The sequence below is a fragment of the Nomascus leucogenys genome, chromosome 6 (assembly GCF_006542625.1).
Source record: "Nomascus leucogenys isolate Asia chromosome 6, Asia_NLE_v1, whole genome shotgun sequence".
In the NCBI taxonomy this organism is placed as follows: Eukaryota; Metazoa; Chordata; class Mammalia; order Primates; family Hylobatidae; genus Nomascus; species Nomascus leucogenys.
In genome coordinates, this window is record NC_044386.1 from 94,941,331 (window position 1) to 94,965,367 (window position 24,037).

Consider the following 24,037-nt stretch of genomic DNA (forward strand, 5'->3'; position numbering starts at 1 on the left):
ACTTCTCTGTGAATGTTTTTTGTTGTTGTTGTTTGTTTTGTTTTGTCCCAGAAGCTGGGACTAAAGGTGCACGATACCACACCCAGCTAATTTTTTGTATTATTTATCAGAGACAGGGTTTCACCATGTTGTCCAGGCTGATCTCAACTCCTGGCCTCAAGCAATCCGCCCGCTTCAGCTTCCCAAAGTGCTGGGATTACAGGTGTGAGCCACTGCACCCAGCCCTCCCCTGAATGTTGAGTCTCAAAATCCTCTGAACTAAATGGCATTATTCCCGTTACGCAGACAAAGAAACTGAGGCCCTAGAGGTTCTGATAAGAGCAAAAGAACCAGCACAGGTCATCTCCCCCTCCTTCTTTTCCAATAAGTAGTTTTCCATACACTGAAGATTGCCGATAATTGACTTTCTCAGCTTCTGTTTTCCTGACATAGAGCCAAGGTGGTAAAGAGAACACCCACCATCTTGATAGTGCCTGCAAACATGCCGAGTCCTAAAGGACATGGATTGTTTTCTATTCATAGCATTGCCCAGGGCACATCCTAGGAGAATGGTGAAGGCAATGCTGAATTTAATCAAGTAAAAAACTGTCACTTTCCTACCTGTATGTAGAATACCTAAAAAATAATCTCAATGCTTACCTATCCACAGCTCTGTCTAGCAAGTAAAACAGAGCCTGAAGTACCACATGTTGGACTGACTTGTGGGGATGATGCAACCTGGCAGTAAAGAGGGCAATGGACGCTCCTGTTGGGTCCCGAACATTCTAAAGCAAATAAAACAAGAAACATTAAAAAAATCAAACAGAAAATCACAGCAATTACTAAGACTTATATACTGGGAAAGGATTTGATACATGTAGAAAACAGATGCTAACAATAATTCCCTGACTTCACCAATTGCTCTCTAAAGGGAAGAATGTTAATCATCCCTTGCCTGATTCTCTCAGGACTCCCTGGACCATATTTCTGTGGTAAGAAAAAAAAACACATTCTCTTTGCTCTTCAACTACAGACAAATCAAAGGATGGCTGTGCACTGGCCTCCTAGCTAACTTCCCTGGCAGAATGGCAAAAGAAACAAGCAGCAGAAGAGAACCAGGGAACAGGACCATGATTTCCACCCTCTGCCTTAAAAGTGCCATTATATGTTTACTTGAAAGGCTGAGGTCTCAACTAAGTGGAGAGCTTGTGTTAAATATGGAAGCATGGATGTCTGACACATTGCATACCTATCCCAAAGACCATGACTAACCTTAATGGACCAACTGAAGAAACTTTCCTAAGTCTGCTGTACAACTGATTTTCCATAATTCAATATTCAATTATCATTAGTAACTCTAATTACTGGAAATTATTAGTAATTCAATTGTTACTAAAATAATTTTATACCAAACTGCATGGCTGTTTCACATCTGCTCCTAACTGTGGAGACTCTCTAGATTCAGGATAAGGTATACAGGAACAAAGTCCAAACAGGACACAAGTTAAAAAAGGAAGTAATAATGCCCTATGAGATAGGTCCCTAAACACTCACTAAGATGGTGAATTTTCCACTGAGGATCTCAGAACGAAGAGGTTCCTCATGAGGTTTCAGCTTTACAATGCCTTCCTTCCTTCGAGTTTCCTAAAAAGGAAGCACAGCAAAACGTATTAATATGAAAATATGTATATCCAGGACAGCACCATGTAACCACCAAATCTCAGAGATAAGGTGGTTATCAATGAATGAATCAATTATAAATTTCATAACTAAATAAATTTTGTAACTAATTTCATAACCAATTCTACTTCATTTAGTTGAATTAGAATTCAATTAAATGGGCCGGGCACAGTGGCCCACGCCTGTAATCCCACCACTTTGAGAGGCCAAGGCGGGCAGGTCACCTGAGGTCAGGAGTTTGAGACCAGCCTGGCCAACATGGTGAAACCTTGTCTTGGCTAAAAATACAAAAATTAGCCTGGCATGGTGGTATGCGCCCATAATCCCAGCTACTCAGGAGGCTGAGGCAAGAGAATCGCTTGAACCCAGAAGGTGGAGGTTGCAGTGAGCCAAGACAGCACCACTGCACTCCAGCCTGGGCGACAGAATGAGACTCCGTCTCAAAAAAAAAAGATTCCACTAAATGAATAATGAAGTCAACTAAATGAATAGTGAAGTCAACTACATGAATTATGAATTTCTTTGTAACCTGCCTCCAAGCCAGCCAAGCATTTTCAGAATTCCTGTCCAAAGCTACTTTATCAGCCCCTCAGGTAGGGTATTTTTCTCTGACTCAGTAAGAACCCTAACCCTGAAGAGTAACCAGTATGTTATATTCAGGTGCAGGATCAAGGTTCTTAAACACGCAGCAGCACTGGCATAGTACGAGGACACTAAAATATAGACCTCAAAAATGTCTGGATGCATACATCCTCACATATTTTCTAGGTTTAGGCCTCTCCTATGTTTAAATAGGAGCCTTCTCTCCACCTGATATTGTCTCCAACAGCAGCTACCATGACTTCATTTTCCTCACCCTGATCGCCAGATTCTTTTTTTTTTTTTTAATTGAGACCGAGTCTCACACTGTTGCCGAGGCTGGAGTGCAATGGCATGATCTTGGCTCACTGCAACCTCCACATCCAAGAGATTCTCTTGCCTCAGCCTCCTGAGTAGCTGGGATTACAGGCACGTGCCACTACGCCTGGCTAATTTTTGTGTTTTTAGTAGAGACGGGGTTTTGCCATGTTGCCCAGGCTGGTCTCAAACTCCTGGGCTGAAGCGATCCACCCGCCTTGGCCTCCCAAAGTGCTGAGATTACAGGCATGAGCCACTGCGCCCAGCATCTTCAGTCCTCCTCTTAAATGACAAGGTTGACCACCTACATTTCCTTTTTCCGGAGACATTCTCTACCTTTACATACCGATAACAAAAAAATATTACCTTGGTTTGTCTTATTTCATCAACTGCTTATTTTAAACCTCTTAGGCTGGGCACGGTGGCTCATGCCTGTAATCCCAGTACTCTGGGAGGCCGAGGTGGGCGGATCACTTAAGCTCAGGAGTTCGAGACCAGCCTGGGCAACATAGCAAAACCCCGTCTCTACTAAAAATACAAAAAATTAGCCAGGTGTGGTGGTGCGTGCCTGTGGTCCCAGCTACTCGGGAGGCTAAGGTGAGGTGGGAGGATTACTCGAGCTCAGGAGGCAGAGATCTGCAGTGAGCTGAGATCATGCCACTTCACTTCGGTCTGGGAGACACAGCAAGACTCTTCTCAAAAAAAAAAGTGCTTCCATAGAATCCAGTGCTGCCTTACCATAACATTTCTATAACTCTTTGTTTATTCTTTCTTTTTCTTTTTTTTTTAAACAGCCTCACTCTGTTGCCCAGACTGGAATGCAGTGGTGTGATCTCAGCTCACTGCAACCTCCACCTCCTTGGTTCAAGTGATTCTCCCTCCTCAGCCTCCCGAGTAGCTGGGAATACAGGTGCCAATACACCCAGCTAATTTTTGTAGTTTTAGTAGAGACACAGTTTTGCCATTTTGTTCAGGCTGGTCTCAAACTCCTGACCTCAAGTGATCCGCCTGCCTTGGCCTCCCAAAGTGCTGGGATTACAGGCGTGAGCCACCGCGCCCAGCCCCAGTCTCTCTTTCTAAATAGTAATCTCTGCCACCCTGGGAACAGCACCAGTAAGTATAAAAACAGTATCTGTGAGGTATCTGATTGGAGGTAAATGATTTGAATGAATATTGAATGAGCTGGTCCACAAGATAGATGTAACCAAACTTCAGTTAAGCTAATCCTAGTGCTTGTTATCCCAATTTTTTTTTTTTTTTAGGGAGATTTTGTATTTCTTTAGAAGGATTCTGACCCCAAAGTAACATGCTGTATAGTGTTTTATCAAAGACACTACTAACTGAGAAAGCAAACAGAAGCACAAAACCAAAGTCTGTGCCCCCTCAAAAAACAAAAATCAAAACAAAGTAAAATCCTGATGCTGCTACATTTGCATAAAGATACTTTGAGATAATGGACCTAGCTAATACACAGTTGCTCTTCTTTTCCAGTGTTAAAACTTCCCTTCCTGAACTGCCCACTAAGTTCATCATTCATCTGAATGGCAAGTTTCTAAAAGCCTTAGACATCCTGAAAATCAAGATTTTCATGTGGCCAGAGGCCAATGAAAAGAGCTAGGATTAAAATTCTACGAAGGGTGAACCCCTATCCTGCCACCAGGATGCTGTCAGGCTACTTCCTCCGTCTCAGTCATTAGATGTGGCATCCTGGTCTACGATAAAAACTTAGGTACTCCTTCCTTCCTTCCTTCCTTCCTTCCTTCCTTCCTTCCTTCCTTCCTTCCTTCCCTCCCTCCCTCCCTCCCTCCCTCCTTCCTTCCTTCCTTCCTTTCCCTCTGTGGCCCAGGCTGCAATCTACTCAGCTCGCTGCTGCCCGCGCGGCGGACTGCCTGGGACTGCCGCCGCACGCCACCGCTGCCTGCTTTTTCTCGTTTGGCTGCAGGCGCGCGGTCGCCACGTTGGCCACGCTGCTCGCCAGCTCCTGACGCCGAGTGCTCTGCCCGCCTCAGCCTCCCGAGCCCCTGCCCGGCCACCGCCCCATCTGGGACGTGGGGAGCGCCTCTGCCCGGCCGCCCCGTCCGGGAAGAAGTGAGGAGCGCCTCTGCCCGGCCGCCCCGTCCGGGAAGAAGTGAGGAGCGCCTCTGCCCGGCCGCCCCGTCCGGGAAGAAGTGAGGAGCGCCTCTGCCCGGCCACCCCGTCTGGGAAGAGGTGAGGGGTACCTCTGCCCGGCCGCCCCGTCTGGGAAGTGAGGAGCACCTCCGCCCGGCCGCCCCGTCCGGGAAGAAGTGAGGAGCGCCTCTGCCCGGCCGCCCCGTCCGGGAAGAAGTGAGGAGCGCCTCTGCTCGGCCGCCCCGTCTGGGAAGTGAGGAGCGCCTCTGCCCGGCCGCCCCGTCCGGGAAGAAGTGAGGAGTGCCTCTGCCTGGCCGCCCCATCCGGGAAGAAGTGAGGAGCGCCTCTGCCCGGCCGCCCCGTCTGGGAAGTGAGGAGCGCCTCTGCCCGGCCGCCCCGTCTGGGAAGTGAGGAGCGCCTCTGCCCGGCCACCCACCGTCTGGGAAGTGAGGAGCGCCTCTGACCGTCTGGGAAGTGAGGAGCGCCTCTGCCCGGCCACCCACCGTCTGGGAAGTGAGGAGCGCCTCTGCCCGGCCACCCACCGTCTGGGAAGTGAGGAGCGCCTCTGCCCGGCCACCCACCGTCTGGGAAGTGAGGAGCGCCTCTGCCCGGCCACCCACCGTCTGGGAAGTGAGGAGCGCCTCTGCCCGGCCACCCACCGTCTGGGAAGTGAGGAGCGCCTCTGCCCGGCCGCCCCGTCAGGGAAGTGAGGAGCGCCTCTGCCCGGCCACCCACCGTCTGGGAAGTGAGGAGCGCCTCTGCCCGGCCACCCCGTCTGGGAAGTGAGGAGCGCCTCTGCCCGGCCACCTCGTCTGTGAAATGAGGAGCGCCTCTGCCCGGCCACCTATCGTCTGGGAGGTGAGGAGCGCCTCTGCCCGGCCGCCCCGTCCGGGAAGAGGTGAGGAGCGCCTCTGCCCGGCCGCCCCGTCCGGGAAGAAGTGAGGAGCGCCTCTGCCCGGCCGCCCCGTCGGGAAGAAGTGAGGAGCGCCTCTGCCCGGCCGCCCCGTCGGGAAGTGAGGAGCGCCTCTGCCCGGCCGCCCCGTCCGGGAAGAAGTGAGGAGCGCCTCTGCCCGGCCGCCCCGTCCGGGAAGAAGTGAGGAGCGCCTCTGCCCGGCCGCCCCGTCTGGGAAGTGAGGAGCGCCTCTGCCCGGCCGCCCCGTCCGGGAAGAAGTGAGGAGCGCCTCTGCCCGGCCGCCCCGTCCGGGAAGAAGTGAGGAGCGCCTCTGCCCCGCCCCGTCTGGGAAGTGAGGAGCGCCTCTGCCCGGCCGCCCCGTCCGGGAAGAAGTGAGGAGCGCCTCTGCCCGGCCGCCCCGTCCGGGAAGAAGTGAGGAGGCCTCTGCCCGGCCACCCACCGTCTGGGAAATGAGGAGCGCCTCTGCCCGGCCACCCACCGTCTGGGAAGTGAGGAGCGCCTCTGCCCGGCCACCCCGTCTGGGAAGTGAGGAGCGCCTCTGCCCGGCCACCCCGTCTGGGAAGTGAGGAGCGCCTCTGCCCGGCCGCCCCGTCGGGAAATGAGGAGCGCCTCTGCCCGGCCACCTATCGTCTGGGAGGTGAGGAGCGCCTCTGCCCGGCCGCCCCGTCCGGGAAGAAGTGAGGAGCGCCTCTGCCCGGCCGCCCCGTCTGGGAAGTGAGGAGCGCCTCGGCCCGGCCGCCCCGTCTGGGAAGTGAGGAGCGCCTCTGCCCGGCCGCCCCGTCTGGGAAGTGAGGAGCACCACTGCCCGGCCACCCATCGTCTGGGAAGTGAGGAGCGCCTCTGCCCGGCCACCTATCGTCTGGGAAGAAGTGAGGAGCGCCTCTGCCCGACCGCTCCATCTGGGAGGTCTACAATGGAGGCCAGAAGCAATGTGGGGGCTGGACGTGGTGGCTCACGCCTGTGGTCCCGGCACTCTGGGGGGCGAGGCGGGTTGATCACTTCGGGCTAGGAGTTCGAGACCAGTCTGGCCAACTTGGCGAAACATGAAAAATACAACAGACAAACCAACCAACCAACTCAGTGACAACAAAACAGGTCTACCCTGGAGTCATACTCTAATTTTTTCTATTTTCCTCCCTTTCTGATCCTTTATCCCACTTTCTTTTTCTTCCTCTTCCTTCTCCCTCTTCTTTGTCAAATAGAGGATTGAGTTATTATCACTGATCCACATAAAGTCCCTCTCTACCTTATTTTAACTCCCACCCCCCATTTCTATTCCCCGACTTCCCATGTGTAACCTTCCTAATATGTTTGATACGCATCTTTTTGTTTGTATGTATTTTTAGAAAATGTTTATTGTTTTTGTGTGCAAAAAAAAATTAATTAAAAAAAAAAAAAAAAAAAACTTAGGTACAAAAGTAGTGCCTTCCAGCAGCTGCCTTGCCCAGCTTCAGCTCTCACAAGGGCTCCTGGATATGGATCCATTTTTTATGAAAGTGGGGAGGAACACTTAGAGAACCGACATGTGTGTCGAGCATGAGAGGGACAACAGCAACCCTTAGCCCAACTGCCACAGGTCTGGTCCACCCCTGAGCAACATACTCTGTAGGAGTGGAACAATTCTATGGCACGGAGCACATCAAACTTCCTTGCCATGAGGAACTTGACAGCCACATTCCAAGACAGCGGGGAAACATTGTACTGAACTGTCCACTTGTTAATCTCTTCGAGAAACTGCTTGGTAGCCTGTTTGACAAAGAAAGAAAGAATAATTAGTAAGAAGCGAGCATACTTATGGAGTCAAAAAACAAACAAGTAAAAACTACCATCCCTTCCCCAAGCAAGTCTGAACCCAGTTTGCTACAGGGAGCAGGGAAAGACAAACAAAAGCAGAAACAGGTCTGAAACCAGACATAGTTAAAATCTGTATAATTCAATGAGGCCGGAAGCCAGATCTAGGTTCAGAAAACAGGACTTAGCGCAGGTATGCATAAAAAAATGAGGGGGGAGAAGAGAGATCCTGAATGAGATGCAAATTACTAGTCCCAAAGCAAAAAATAAAAAAATAAAAAAAATTTGGGAGGCCATACTTTGGGAGGTGGAGGCGGGAGGATCACTTGAGGTCAGGAGTTCAAGACCAGCCTGACGGACATGGTGAAACTCCAACTCTACTAAAAATACAAAACTAGCCGGATGTGTTGGTGCACGCCTGTAATCCCAGCTACTTGGGAGGCTGAGGTAGGAGAATTGCTTAAACCCAAGAGGCAGAGGTTGCAGTGAGCTGAGATCACGCCATTGCGCTCCAGCCTGGGCAACAAGAGCGAAACTGTCTCAAAAAAAAAAAAGAAAGAAAAAAAGAGAAAACAAAAAGAAAAGTGGCCAGGCCTTCCGAAGGATTATTGCCTAATGCACAGTGTAGTATAGCAGTCTCAGCTGCTGCTTTGGTCCCACAAGCCAACTGGACACAGCAAAAGAATCAGAAAATGGTTTTGGCTTTGGAATTTGAGACCAGTAAAATTATTAAGAGCTTAACAAAGGCCGGGCGTGGTGGCTCACGCTTGTAATCCCAGCACTTTGGGAGGCCGAGGCGGGCGGATCACGACGTCAGGAGATCGAGACCACGGTGAAACCCCGTCTCTACTAAAAATACAAAAAATTAGCCGGGCGTGGTGGCGGGCGCCTGTAGTCCCAGCTACTCAGAGAGGCTGAGGAAGGAGAATGGCGTGAACCCGGGAGGCGGAGCTTGCAGTGAGGTGAGATCGCGCCACTGCACTCCAGCCTGGGTGACAGAGCCTGAGACTCCGTCTCAAAAAAAAAAAAAAAAAAAAACAAAAACAAAAACAAAAACTTAACAAATCAAAAGAGCAGCTATTCTTTGTGCTGACTGACCCCACTGGACCTCTTCATGCTTTACATGGCAACCCCAAAACTGGATACTAGTATCCAGAGTCAGTAACAGCCCCTCTGGATAGTGGTTTTGGAAAGGGGAGGAAAATCTTCATATTTACTGTCTGACCCAGGCTGGCAAGATGCCTGCTTCCAGAACTGTTTCTATCTCTCAACTAATTCACGTTCTTTTATGCACTCTCATCCTATTTCTCCTTACATTATAACCAATTTCCTTTTTAGACAAACTACTTTTCTGTTTCTTCATTTTAGAATAATTTAAATTGGGATTTTTTCTTTTCTTTTTTTGAGACAGGGTCTCTCACTCTGTGACCCAGGCTGGAATGTAGTGGCACAATCTTGGCTCACTGCAGCTTCGACCTCCTGGGCTCAAACAATCCTCCAGCCTCAGCCTCTCGAGTAGCTGGGACTATAGGCATGGCATATGTCACCACACCCAGTAATTTTTTTCTTTGTTATTTTTAGTAGAGACAAGGTCTCACTACGTAGCCCAGGATTGGTCTCAAACTCTGTGGCTCAAGCGATCCTCTCATGATTCCTCTCAAAGTGCTGGGATTACAGGCATGAGCCACTGCCCTCAGAATTTTTTTTTTTTTTTTTTGAGACAAGGTCTCACTCTGTCACCCAGCAGACTGGAGTGCAGTGGCACAATCACTGCTCACTGCAGCCTCAAACTCCTGGGCTCAAAGGATCCTCCCGTCTCTGCCTTCCAAGTAGCTATGACTACAGGTGCACACCACCACGCCTGGGTAATTTTTTTGATTTTTTGTAGAGACGAGAACTCCCTTTGTTGGCCAGGCTGGTCTTGAACTCCAGTGCTCAAGTGATCATTCCATTTCGCGTTCCCAAAGTGCTGGGATTGCATCTGTGAGCTAAATTGGGATTTTTTTTTTTTTTTTTTTTTAGACAGTCTCACTCTGTCACCCAGGCTGGAATGCAGTGGCGCGATCTTGGCTCACTGCAACCTCTGCCTCCTGGGTTCAAGTGATTCTTCTGCCTCAGCCTCCTGAGTAGCTGGGACTACAGGCGCACACCACCACGCCCCGCTAATTTTTGTATTTTTAGTAGAGACAAGGTTTCACCACATTGGCCAGGCTGGTCTCCAACTCCTGACCTCATGATCTGTCTGCCTCGGCCTCCCAAAGTGCTGGGATTACAGGTGTGAGCCACTGCACCTAGCCAGGAATAATTGTTTTGTAGGCATTCTACACTACTAAAAGCTTCATGCGTGGCTATTCTGTCCCTTCCATCCAGAAACTTTTCTCAGCTGTTTGTCTACAATATGATGAACCTGATGAGAATTCTGAATTTTAACCATACGTCTATTCCCAATCAACCCACAGTTATGACTTATTTATTTGTATTTAATAAGCACCTGTTATTTGTTAAGCTAATACTTGCACTGGAAAGTATAACAAATAAAAAAATGAGGTTTGCTTCAAAAGGTATAAAACTAGCTTACCATGTGACCATGGACAAGGTAATTCTGTCTTTGCTAATTTTCCAATTGAAAAATAAAGGGAGGACCGGGCACGGTGGCTCACAACTATAATCCCAGCACTTTGGGAAGCCAAGGCAGGTGGATCATTTGAGGTCAGGAGTTCGAGACCAGCCTGGCCAACATGGTGAAACCCTGTCTCTAGTAAAAATACAAAAATCAGCCAGGCATGGTGGTGCATATCTGTAATCCCAGCTACTCGGGAGGCTAAGGCAGGAAAATTGCTTGAACCCAGGATGTGGAGGTTGCAGTGAGCCAAAATCGCGCCATTGCACTCCAGCCTGGGTGACAGAGCGAGACTCTGTTTCAAAGAAAAAAAAAAAAAAATGGCTGGGCGTGTCGGCTTATGCCTGTAATCCCAGCACATTGGGAGGCCGAGGAGGGCAGATCACGAGGTCAGGAGTTCGAGACCAGCCTGGCCAATATGGTGAAATCCCATCTCTACTAAAAATACAAAAATCAGCTCGGCATGGTGGCATGCGCCTGTACTCCTGGCTAGTCAGGAGGCTGAGGCAGAAGAATCGCTTGAACCAGGAGGTGGGGTTGTAGCGAGCCAAGATCATGCCACTGCACTCCAGCCCGAGCGACAGAGACTCCATCTCAAAAAAAAAAAAAAAAGAAAGAAAGAGAAAGGGAGGGCTGGGCACGGTAGCCCATGCCTGTAATCCTAGCACTTTGGGAGGCCAAGGCAGGAAGATCACTTGAGGCCAATTCAAGATCAGCCTGGCCAACATAGTGAGATCCTGTCTCTATTATATATATAACATTATATATATTATATATATTTTATATATATAATATATATATAAAAGAAAAATAAACAGAAAAAGCATAATAGCAATGACCTACTTCAGAGTCTTGGCAACAAGTCTTACCTTACAAATACAATCCAAATTGCTACACACTATTTAAACAACTGGCAAACTAAAATCCCAGGAGAGTCAGCAATACCTCATAACAGAGCATCTGATTCATCCCCCAATTTCTAGGAAAGGACAAAAGTACTTTATAAACCCGAGGAAAGTCTAAACGGCCTGAGGCTGCACCTGAGCTTTAGAGCCTTACAATTAAGGCAACATAGCTCACACCATTGGATAAGGAAAGAACCAGCAAAACCAATCAGGCAAAGTGCATGAAAAGAGCCAAGAAATAAAGGCCATGAAGAAAAGCTTTCAGAAAAGCTTTCAGCTGGCCTGGAACCAGCTGAAGCCATGCCAGAGAAATGAGTCCCAGAGAAGACAACAGGACAAACTTAGAATGCTCCTTCAGAAAATAGTTTGAGTTGCCTCTGTGGAGTGAGTGGCCAGCATCAAAATGAGGAAAGATGGAAGGAAAAACAAGTGAGCACAGAAAGATCCCAGAAATAAAACTCTAGCCAGTCAGTAAATTCCCCAGGAGACATGGTACCTGTTTTTGTTGTTTTTTCTGCTTTTTTTTTTTTGAGACAGAATCTCGCTCTGTCGCCCAGGCTGGAGTGCAGTCGTGCAATCTTGGCTCACGGCAAGCTCCACTTCCCAGGTTCACGCCATTCTCCTGCCTCAGCCTCCCGCCACCACACCCGTCTAATTTTTTTGTATTTTTAGTAGAGACGGGGTTTCACCGTGTTAGCCGGGATGGTCTCGATCTCCTCACCTCGTGATCCACCTGCCTCGGCCTCCCAGAGTGCTGGGATTACAGGCATGAGCCACCACCCCCGGCCGAGACATGGTACCTGTTTTTTAATTAACCTATTATCCTTTAAATCCTGTTCTCTAGTGGGCCTCTCTGATGTTGCTTATAGAATAAAACACCAGAATAATAGAACATATTTTTCCTGCTACTTAGCTGGGTATACAATTTCTAATAAAAAATAATCAACAGATAAATCAATGTATAAGTGGAAGTGTAAAATCTAAATGACCAAGAGGTGATATGAACTCATCATATATCCATCTGTTAAGATAAATTTTCATTTTTTGGCTGGGCACAGTGGCTCGCCCCTGTAATCGCAGCACTTTGGGAAGCCAAGGTGGGCAGATCACGAGGTCAGGAGTTCGAGACCACCCTGGCCAACATAGTGAAACCCTGTCTCTACTGAAAATACAAAAAATTAACAGGGTGTGGTGGCAGGTGCCTGTAATCCCAGCTACTTGGGAGGCTGAGGCAGGAGAATAGCTTGAACCCAGGAGACAGAGGTTGCAGTGATCCAAGATCATGCCACTGCATTCCAGCCCAGGAGACAGTGCGAGACTCTGCCTCAAAAAAAAAAAAAAAAAAAGATAACTTTTCATTTTTCATAAATAAACCATGTCCTAATAAGAGAAAGGCACGCAGGTTTCACACACTTCCTTCAAAGTACATCTTGCTTTCCTTTTTATTAAGCTCAGTTCCTCCAAGGTTCTTAATGTTCTGTAGCTCCCAAGAGCTGTTGCCTTGAGCTGACCTCTGTCCCCCTGCTGGTCAGGATGTTATTCTTGGCTTTAAGCACAGGAACAATTCCTCCTGGTTTGGCCTGACCAGGCCTTGCATGTAGAGTCCAGTGTACTGTAAACAGTGATGTGATATTTACAGATACAAATACACACGCATAGCACCTGCTCTGTTCAGCCTCAGATTCACCCTCCTGCACACCCACCCCTCTGGTGGAAGAGATGAACCTCTAAAAGGAGTCAGAAAGAATGGTCTCATCTTCAACAACCTTCCTTTAGACAGTTAATCAGATTTCTCCCTCTGTTTGCACAGAGGTTTAACATGACCACGGAGTACAAACTAATTTGTAGCCCTGTTGGTTACCAGAAAAACAAGTCCCAGCAACTTTAATGAGCAACACACTCTTCAGAAGGGATAATTGAAATTCTCGAAATTAAAATTCAGTGTATTTCCTAGTGAAAGAAAGAATGGGCCAAAAGATGAGTCACAGTTTAGAAAATATTTTAACTCCAGGACAATGGTTTGAATCTATCTATGCTTATGAAACACAAGTTGTTAACACCTGGCAGCTAAGGAAGAGCTGGAGTTCAAACAGCTCTGGTCTTCCTTTGGGATAAGGTCTGAATTGTTATATGGAGAAACTAACATTACCACTTACAACCCTCCTTAACCAGTTTTTCAGGTAAGGGTAAGATTTGTTTTGTTTTGCTTTTTTGAGACAGGGTGTTGCTCTGTCACCAAGGATGGAGTGGAGCGATCATGGCTCACTGCAGCCTCGACCTCCTGGGCTCAATTGATCCTCCTGCCTCAGCCTCCCAAGAAGCTGAGACTACATGCACGTGTCACCATGCTTGGCTAATTTTTGCATTTTTTAGTAGAGATGGGGTTTCACTATGTAGCCCAGGCTGATCTCGAACTCCTGGGCTCAAGCAATCTGCCTGCCTCAGCCTCCCAAAGTGCTGGAATTACAGGCATGAGCCACCGTGCCTGGCCTCAAGGGTAAGATTTGTTCCTGCATAGTCAAAAGCATACTATAATTATCTACTTCTCCCACAACCATGTTTAAATAAATAAAAACAAGTTTCTTGACTATGGCCATGAAGATAAAGATACTAGAGAACCTGCTATAAAACAACTGAGAAAGCTGTCAATTAAGCAGGGTACACCCTGCACACAATTCGTTAGTGTTGAAATAATGGTATCAGAGAGAATAAAACCAACAACATAGCCTCCATGTTACATCAAACTCCCAAGAGCAGCTATAATTTTGAGATGAGCTTTGGGCAAGGAACTAGCCACTCAAGAGGTCAAGAATAATGTGCTGGCACTCTCAGTTCCACAGGTAGTACGTTAAATCCTATATCCCAAGATAACCTAGGAGAGAGTGAAGAGCCAGACCTATAAGAAACCTGCTCTTGAAATAAACAAAAAACTTTTGTCTCCTGAAATGTCAGTCACTTAGCAACAAAGGAGAAAGTTTAGTGTGGTTTTGGGGATTATAAAGAACCAATCCATCTTCTTATTCACTACTGTGTGTTATTTGGGCAAGTCATTTAACCTCTCTGAGCCACAATTTCCTCACCTTGAATGAGAAACGGATGGAAGAGTACCCACTACCATACCTAGCACTTGGTAGTCCCTGAATGGATGAATGTTCATTCTCTTTTTTCTTTCCTCTGGTCACTTCACACTAAAACTTCTTTCAACAGAGATAGAGTTTCTTAGAATCATATGACCTCTGTTGTTTCCCTTTAGCCTGTATCAATGCAATCTCTCTAATCCATTTTATACAAAACCATACATTTAAACTAGAAATATGTGTTCAGGCTGGGAGTGGTGGCTCACGTCTGTAATCCCAGCACTTTGGAAGGCCAAGGTGGGAAGACTGCTTGAGCCCAGGAGTTAAGAGACCAGCCTGGGCAACATGGTGAGACCCCATCTCTACAAAAAAATTTAAAAATTAGCCGTGAATGGTGGCACATGCCTGTGGTCCCAGCTACTCAGTGGGGCTGAGGTGGGAGGATTGCTTGAGCCTAGGAGGCCAAGGCTGCAGAGGGCCAAGATCATACCACTGCACTCCAGCCTGGGTGACCGAGTGAGACTCTATCTCAAAAAAAAAAAAAAGGCCAGGTACAGTGGTTCACGCCTATAATCCCAGCACCTTGGGAGGCCGAGGCAGGTGGATCACCTGAGGTCAGAAGTTTGAGACCAGCCTGGCCAACAGGATGAAACCTCGTCTCTACTAAAAAAACAAAAATTAACCAGGTGTGCTGGCTTGCGCCTGTAATCCCAGCTACTCAGGAGGTTGATGCGGGAAAATAGCTTGAACCCAGGAGGCAGACGTTGCAGTAAGCCAAGATCATGTCATTGTACTCCAGCCTGGGTGACAAGAAAGAAAAACAAAAGAAATAAACATTCAACTGAAAACAGTTTTTGTTTTTTTTTTTGAGACAGAGTCTCACTCTGTTGCCCAGGCTGGAGTGCAGTGGCGTGATCTCGGCTCACTGTAAGCTCCGCCTCCTGGGTTCATGCCATTCTCCTGCCTCAGCCTCCTGGGTAGCTGGGACTACAGGTGCCCGCCACCACGCCCAGCTATTTTTTTGTATTTTTAGTAGAGATGGGGTTTCACTATGTTGGCCAGGATGGTCTCGATCTCTTGACCTCGTGATCCACCCACCTCGGCCTCCCAAAGTGCTGGGATTACAGGCATGAGCCACCGCGTCCGGCCTCAACTGAAAACACTTTTTAAAGGACCAATTCTTCCTCATGCAAGGCTCTGTGGCTATAAAGAAAAAGCTGAGGCCAGAAGTATTTAGACTTCAGTTCCCATCTTTTTTTTTTTTTTTTTTGAGACGGAGTCTTGCTCTTTCGCCCAGGCCAGAGTGCAGTGGCGCGATCTTGGCTCACTGCAAGCTCCGCCTCCCAGGTTCACGCCATCCTCCTGCCTCAGCCCCCCAAGTAGCTGGGACTACAGGCACCCGCCACGGCGCCCGGCTAATTTTTTGTATTTTTAGTAGAGACGGGGTTTCACCGTGTTAGCCAGGGTGGTCTCGATCTCCTGACCTCGTGATCCGCCCGCCTCGGCCTCCCAAAGTGCTGGGATTACAGGCGTGAGCCACGGCGCCCGGCCAGTTCCCATCTTTTTGTCCCTACTTTCAGACTACTCTGGCAGCTCCAGAGATTAACAATGCCATCCTTGGCACAAGCTCCTTTTAATAGCGCAAACTATGGAGAGGTCTCAATACAATAAAGAAACAGGTGTTGATACAGGTGTTGTGCAGAACAAACACCATGAAAAAATGCAGTCAGTCATCCTGCAATGAAGACCTAAATAAGGAAAGTGATTCAAGATAAGATGCAATGTCTGGCTTTTACCAAATTTGAAGATACTTCTGTATTTCAACAAATATGCCATTTCTCCATTATTTCAGTGATGGATGCATTAATGAACTACCTTCCTCTCATGCCTGTTTCCCCCTCTCTCCTTCATTGTGAATTACTGCCTTTTTATATCTATTGATCCCTTCAGCCCATATTAATCTGCTAGGAGACAGACTCTGAGCAAAGACACACTGGTTTGCTATAGGGCAGCAAGAGGTTTGATGAATTTCCAAACTAAAACTACAATTTTTCCATAAGCACTTTGTCAATGTACCAAAAAAGGAAACAAATCCAGTCCCTTTAATATTTACTGGTTTATCTCAAATATTTTCCACTTCTCAGGAAAACATTGCCTTTTCTTAAAATGTGATTTTAAAAGAGATAATGCTTTCTTAAATAGGCTCTTACTGCATTTGGGAAAAGTTTTAAGTATATTTTCCGATTTTATCATATTATAAAACAATGTAATAACAAAAATTTGCAAAAAAGTAAAAGGCCAGTCATAATCCACGTGCACACACACATTTAAAAAAAAACTTAAGAGAAGGGGAGAAGAAAGGATTAGTCAACATTCACAACAAATATTTGCTGAGGGCCCACTCTGTGCTAATCAGTACAGTAGTTGTTAAGAAGATACAACATAGATCGCTTCTTGGCCTTTGGCTAAGATCAAGTGAGAAGACACAACATAGAGACATAAAGACCCTATTCCAAGCAGTTTACAATCATTTAACTATGGAGACAGATGTATAAATAGGTCTTTACCACATAATGTAATAAATTCTAGGAAGGTTCTATGAACAGAATGCTATGGGATTCAAACCCTCTCTATGGATATAAAAAAAATTTTTTAGGAGTGCCTTGAAGGATGAGTAGGAATCTGTCAGGCAGAGAAAAGTATTCTAGTCAGAGAAAACAAAATGTTTCAAATCAGGGTCATAAGAACAGGGCTTACTGGAGATATCATATAGCTAGTGTGTCCAATGTGTATTAGGCAGAATGGTGGGAGACGTGTGAACAGGGGGTTGAACCAGACTGGGAAGGCCCTTGTATGCTGCACTTCAAATTCCAGACATGATCCTATAAACATAAAAGATTCAATAGAGATCTTTAAGCAAAGGGATGAGATGATGAGTTTGGTTCCCCTCTCCCACCTCAAAAAAATAACTATAAGCAGTGGGGAAGTCAGACTGAAAGGAAAAAAAATCTAGCAACAGGGAGGTAAGTTCCCTGAAGACAGGGATCATATCTATTGTATTCACCTAGTTCCTAGCACTGTGCCTGGCACAAAGCACTTACCTAATATCTATGATGAATGAATTAATTGTTGAAGTCTCAATATTATTAACATTTAGAGGGCAGACAGAAGATGAAGAACAAAGGAACTTTTACAATTTTCTTTTAGAAATACTAGTGATTGCAGGCCAGGCACGGTGGCTCACACCTGTAATCCCAGCACTTTGGGAGGCCAAGGCAGGTGGATCACCTCAGGTCAGGAATTCGAGACCAGCCTGATCAACATGGCAAAACCCCGTATCTACTAAAAATACAAAACTTAGCTGGGCATGGTGGTGGGCGCCTGTAATCCCAACTACTCGGGAGGCTGAAGCAGGAAAATTGCTTGAATCCAGGAGGCTGAGGTTGCAGTGAGCCGAGATCGCATCATTGCACTCCAACCTGGGTGACACAGTGAGACTCCGTCTCAAAAAAAAAAAAAAAAAAAAAACTAGTGATTGCTGAAAATCAAATAAATGGAGATCTAAACAAAAACAAGAGGAATCGTCAAATATCTTCCTTTAAAAAAAAAAAAAATAGGCCAGGTTCGGTGGCTCATGCCTGTAATCCCAGCACTTTGGGAGGCTAAGGTGGGCGGACCACGAGGTTAAGAAATCGAGACCATCCTGGCCAACATGGTGAAACCCCACCTCTATTAAAAATACAAAAAACATAGCTGGGCATGGTGGTACACACCTGTAGTCCCAGCTACTCGGGAGGCTGAGGAAGGAGAATCACTTGAACCCGGGAACCCGGGAGGCAGAGGTTGCAGTGAGCCGAGATGGTGCCACTGCACTCCAGCAGGGCGACAGAGCGAGACTCCATCTCAAAAAAAAAAAAAAAAATACGCCAGGCACGGTGGCTCACACCTGTAATCCCAGCACTTTGGGAGGCCGAGGCAGGCGGATACCTGAGGTCAGGCGTTCAAGACCAGCCTGGCCAACAAAGCAAAACGCTGTCTCTTCTAAAAATACAAAAATTAGCCATGTGTGGTGGTGCCTGCCTGTAATTCCAGCTACTCAGGAGGATGAGGCAGGAGAATCACTTGAACCCGGGAGGCAAAGGTTGCAGTGAGCCAAGATTGTGCCACTGCACTCCAGCCTGGGAGAGAGAGCAAGACTTTGTCTCAAAAAAACAAACAAACACAAAACTTCACAGTAAAGATAGCTCTCACATTACAGGCTTCTCCGAGGAATGTAAAGACTTGGTTTAACATCAGGAGATCTATCAAAGCAATTTTTATGTTAACAGGAAAGGAAAAAAAGTATATAACCTTCTCAACAGATGCTGAAAATGCACTGCGTAAAATCCATCACACATAGGCCCCGTAATTTTTTTCTATTAAAGATGGGAAGGCCAGCAGGTCTGCTGTTACTACCACTATGCAACATTGCACTGAAGGTCATACTTAACGAAGCCAAAAGATGCGTAACAACCTGATGCATAAAGACGGGAATTTTAGGCCAGGTGCAGTGGCTCCAATCCATAATCCCAGCACTCTGGGAGGCCGAAGTGGGCAGACTGCTTGAGCTCAGGAGTTCGAGACCAGCCTGAGCAACATGACAAAACCCTGTCTCTACAAAAAATACAAAAATTCGCCCAGCATGATGGCACATGCCTATAGTCCCACAAGTGGGAGGATCACTTAAGCCCGGGAGGCAGAGGCTGCAGTGAGCGGAAATTGCACCACTGCACGGCACCCCAGCCTGGGTGACACAGCCAGACCCTGTCTCAAAAAAAAAAAAAAGGAATGTTAAAGAAGAGAATAGCACATGTACCCTAAAACCCTAAAGTATAATAAAAAAAAAAAAGAGAATAAAATTCAGAAACCATACAGTGTATATCTAAGTATACAGTATATGAAACAAATAATATGACTATTAGTAAGCAAAAAGTATTATAGGAATTTAGATATGCATATAAATATTTGTAGGATACACAAAAAACTGGTAATAATGGTCACCTCTGGGGAGAGAAAATGAACTGGGGCTAGGTGTAATGCTTCACACCTGTAACCCCGACACTTTGGGAGGCTGAGGCAGGAGGATCACTTGAGTCCGGGAGTTCCAGACCAGCCTAGGCAACAAAGCAAGACCCAGTCTCTATAAAAAAATTTAAAAAAAGAAAGAAAGAAAGAAAGAAAGAAAGAAAGAAAGAAAGAAAGAAAGAAAGAAAGAAAGAAAGAAAGAAAGAAAATGAACTGGGAGACAGCATTGGAAGATAAACTATAAGCAATCTTTAAACATTTTTCTTTGGCCGGGTACGGTAGCTCACGCCTGTAATCTCAGATGTTTCACCATCTTGGCCAGGATGGTCTTAATCTCTTGACCTCATGATCCTCCTGCCTTGGCCTCCCAAAGTGCTGGGATTATAGGCGTGAGCCACTGTGCCCGGCCAGTGATTTATCTTTAGTAAACAAATTACATTTACTATCTTCTCTCTGAAGGAAGTTGGTATTTAGAAGATTTCTTTTTTTTTTTTGAGATGGAGTCTCGCACTGCCACCCAGGCTGGAGTGCAATGACACAATCTTGGCTCACTGCAACCTCCGCCTCCCAAGTTCAAGTGATTCTCCTGCCTCAGCCTCCCAAGTAGCTGGGATTACAGGCGTACCTGGCTACTTTTTGTGTGTGTTTTTAGTAGAGACGGGGTTTCACTACATTGGCCAGACTGGTCTCGAACTCCTGACCTTATGATCCGTCCACCTCAGCCTCCCAAAGTGCTGGGATTACAGGCTTGAGCCACGGCACCCGGCCTAGTAGAGAAGATTTAATTGGAGGACCACGAAGGTAGAAATGTTCACCTATTTGAATATGTGAACTTTTTTGTTGTTGTTTTTTGAGACAGAATCTCCCTCTGTCACCCAGGCTGAAGTACAGTGGTGCGATCTCAGCTCACTGCAACCTTGGCCTCCCAGGTTCAAGTGATTCTTCTGCCTCAGCCTCCTGAGTAGCTGGGATTACAGGCGCGCACCACCACGCCAGGCTAACTTTTGTATTTTTAGTGGAGACGGGGTTTCACCATGTTGGCCAGGCTGGTCTTGAACTCCTGGCCTCAAGTAATCCGCCTCAAGCAACTCCCCTGACCTCCCAAAGTGCTGCGATTATAGGCAGGAGCCACCACGTCTGGCCTGAATGTGTGAACTTCTAAATTATATGTCACGTTTTATTTATTAGGAAGTGTGAAGTATAGAATTCCTTATGGCTAAGACCTATAAAGGTATCATTAAAAAATTTAAAGACGTAAAATACCCCTCAGTTTCTCTGCCTTTTTGAAGGAAAGCATCAGAAATAAAAAACAAAAGTGAAACTGACTTTTACAAAAGTTTAGCATTGAGATACAGCAAATAAATAGGCACAATGAAAGAAAAGGGAGTAGAGTCAACTAAGTTTGAGTGTACTGTAAATACTTTTTTAAAAATAATGTGTGGCTGGGCATGTTGGCTCACACCTGTAATCCTAGCACTTTGGGAAGCCAAGGCAGGTGGATCTCAAGAGTTTGAGACCAGCCTGGCCAACATGGTGAAACTCTGTCTTTACTAAAAATGCAAAAATTAGCTGGACGTGGTGGCACATGCCTGTAATCCCAGCCACACAGGAGGCTGAAGCAGGAGAATCACTTGAACCCAGGAGGTGGAAGTTGCAGTGAGCTGAGATCGCACCAGCCTGGGTGACAGAGCAAAACTCTATCTCTAAGAAATAAAAAGAAAAAGAAAGAAAAATGTGAATCAGGTCTGATTGGAAGCACTACTTCTGCTGCCTTCCTGTTTGTACTTTTCAGCTGCTGCAAGAATGATCCAGGCGGCTGCTGGGTGAGGTGACTCACGTAATCCCAGCACTTTGGGAGGCTGAGGTGGGAGGATTCCTTGAGACCAGCATGGATAACATAGTGAGATCCTGTCTCTATTTAAAACAAAAAAAGGATGATCCAGGTGGGACGAGATGACTCATGCCCGTAATCCTAGCACTTTGGGAAGCTGAGGTGGGAGGATCGCTTGAGCTCAGGAGTTTGAGACCAGCCTGGGTAACACAGGGAAACCTCGTCTCTAAAAAACAAAATTAAAAATTAGCCAGGTGTGGTGGTGCACACCTGTAGTCCCAGGTACTTTGGAGGCTGAGGTAGGAGGATCACTTGAGCCTAGGAGGTCCAGGCTGCAGTAAGCCGTGATCACACCACTGCACTTCAGCCTGGGTAACAGTGAAACCCTGTCTCAAAAAATAAAAAAATAAAAAATAAAAAAAAGAGACAGGATCTTGCTCTTGCCCAGGCTTCAGTGCAGTGGCATGATCATAGCCCAGTGTAACCTTGAAGTCCTGGGCTCAAACGATTCTCCTGCCTCAGCCTCCCTAGTAGCTGGAACTACAGGTGTATGCCACCACATCTGGCTACTTTTTTAATTTTTGTAGAGATAGGGTCTCACCAGCCGAGACTGGTGTCGCACTCCTGGCCTCCAGTGATCTTCCCCCATTAGCCTACTGAAGCGCTGGGATTACAGGCATGATCCACCACACCTGCCCTCATTTTATTATTATTATTTATTTATTTTATTTTATTTTTGAGACGGAGTCTCGCTCTGTCGCCCAGGCTGGAGTGCAGTGGCATGATCTCGGCTCACTGCAAGCTCCGCCTCCCAGGTTCACGCCATTCTCCTGCCTCAGCCTCCCCAGTGGCTGGAACTACATGCACGTGCCACCACGCCTGGCTAATTTTTTGTATTTTTAGTAGAAACGGGGTTTCACCGTGTTAGCCAGGATGGTCTTGATCTCCCGACCTCCTGATCCGCCCACCTCAGCCTCCCAAAGTGCTGGGATTACAGGCGTAAGCCACCATACCTGGCCTTTATTATTATTATTTTTTGTTTCTGAGACGGAGTCTTGCTCTGTCACCTAAGCTGCAGTGCAGTACTGCGATCTCAGCTCACTGCAACCTCCACCTCCCAGGTTCAAGCAGTTCTCCTGCCTCAGCCTCCCGAGAATGAGACCATCCTGGCACATGGTGAAACCCCGTCTCTGCTAAAAATACAAAAATTAGCTGGGAGTGGTGGCGTGCACCTGTAATCCCAGCTACTCGGGAGGCTGAGGCAGAAGAATAGCTTGAACCTAGGAGGCAGAGGTTGCAGTGAGCCGAGATGGTGCCACTGTACTCCAGCCTGGTGACAGAGCAAGACGCCATCTCAAAAATAAAATAAAATAAAATAAAATAAAAATCATTAATAGGACTACTCCCAGCAATCTGGATAAATGTATATTGGGAACTCAGAACCAACTGCTTAAAACTACATGTGGCACAGAATCTTTCATAGTGAGTTTACAAACATTTTCTTACTTTAAAAGATAACCCATACTATCAGGTCTCTTTATTCTGATATCCACGTGTTGCAAGATAGGAAGTCTTTCTTGTTCACCCATTAAGGGACTATATGAACTTCAGACTCAAAGCCCTACAAATCTCATCAGAAAGGGTAAGGCCAAATAACCACGAAGAAAGGCCTAATACCCATCTGCCTAATGAAACCAAATGGGATGGTTCTGAAACCATGGGACTCTTCCATCTACCACATCAAGCATTATGCAAGAACCCAAGAAGAAAAAAAGCTAACTGCTATTAAAGGATTAATATCCCACTGGGAACGGATCAACAGGAAACCAGGGTTGACCAAGTGAAGTTTCCTATCTGAGTCCAAAGCTTCAGGCAACACTGAGGGGCCAGAGTTAACTGAGCTGTTAAACATGAAAAGCTCCTCAGTGTTAATGGCTTCCTACCAGCAGAAGTGAAGGGCTAAGGTTTATCAGCACTCCACCAGCCAAGTGTGACAGCCCCAGATCAGGAATAGTTTGTCTCCAATACCTGATGAGCAGAAAATGTTCTATTCCTTTTCAAATGCTATTTCTGTCTCCCTTGGCTCATGGTTCCTTTGCACACATAAGACAGCATTAGTCACATATTAAAGAAGGCAATTCAATCCCTTCATTTTTTTTTGGCTTTTTTAAAATTATACTTTAAGTTTTAGGGTACATGTGCACAATGTGCAGGTTTGTTACATATGCATACATGTGCCATGTTGGTGTGCTGCACCCATTAACTCGTCATTTAGCATTAGGTATATCTCCTAATGCTGTCCCTCCCCCCTCCCCCCATCCCACAACAGTCCCCGGTGTGTGATGTTCCCCTTCCTGTGTCCATGTGTTCTCATTGTTCAATTCCCACCTATGGGTGAGAACATGTGGTGTTTGGTTTTTTGTCCTTGCGATAGTTTGCTGAGAATGATGATTTCCAGCTTCATCCACGTCCCTACAAAGGACATGAACTCATCATTTTTTTATGGCTGCCCTTCATTTTTTTAGAGCAAGATTTTGCCCCTCCCAGTTCACATAAACCAAACAGCAAGGTCCTGCAAGAAATCACAACAGTAGTAACCATGTGTGAAGCATTTAAGATATACCAAAGAAGGAACCATACTACATCATACTCAACACTGACAAGGTAGGTATTATTAACCGCATAAAGAAATCAAAGGCTCACGGAGCCAAAGCAAACTGTCCAAGGTTACTCAACCAATAAATGGCAGAGCTGAGGTTTTGAGCACTGAATCCAAGTCTTTTCAAATCCTTATAGTCTTTCCACTCCACTAAATAGGCATGAGAAATACAAGACACATATCATTCATCTTATTAGGTAATATATATGTCATTTGTTTGTTGATCTATGCACAAAATTACTCTTGAAGAATAAATAAGAAACTGGTAGCATCAGCTGTCTCAGAGGAGAACTAGGTAGCTGGGAGACATGGTGAGAAGATTAATATTTTCCATATTCCTTTCTGTATCTTTTTAAGTTTAAATCGTATGACTATATTATCCACTCAAAAAATAACAACAAAACATATTAGTTTTATATAGCCTTTAACTAAAATATACATAACAGGAATTTTTGAACATAATATTTTTGAAACTATGCCACCAAACAATAAGTTTGTTGGTAATCTTCATT

General features: G+C 46.3%; 1 protein-coding gene across 2 annotated transcripts in view; it reads right to left on the reverse strand.

Annotated features, from left to right (window-relative positions):
• PTPN9 (protein tyrosine phosphatase non-receptor type 9) overlaps positions 1-24,037 on the reverse strand; it is a 111,031-nt gene that overhangs the window by 49,745 nt on the left and 37,249 nt on the right. For both annotated transcript variants that reach the window (XM_030814796.1, XM_030814798.1), the window contains exons 2-4: positions 7,181-7,324; positions 1,534-1,623; positions 640-764 (exon numbers count right to left, since the gene is read on the reverse strand). In XM_030814796.1, coding sequence (XP_030670656.1) covers positions 640-764; positions 1,534-1,623; positions 7,181-7,324 — 359 coding nt within the window. The remainder of the gene's footprint in view (positions 1-639; positions 765-1,533; positions 1,624-7,180; positions 7,325-24,037) is intronic.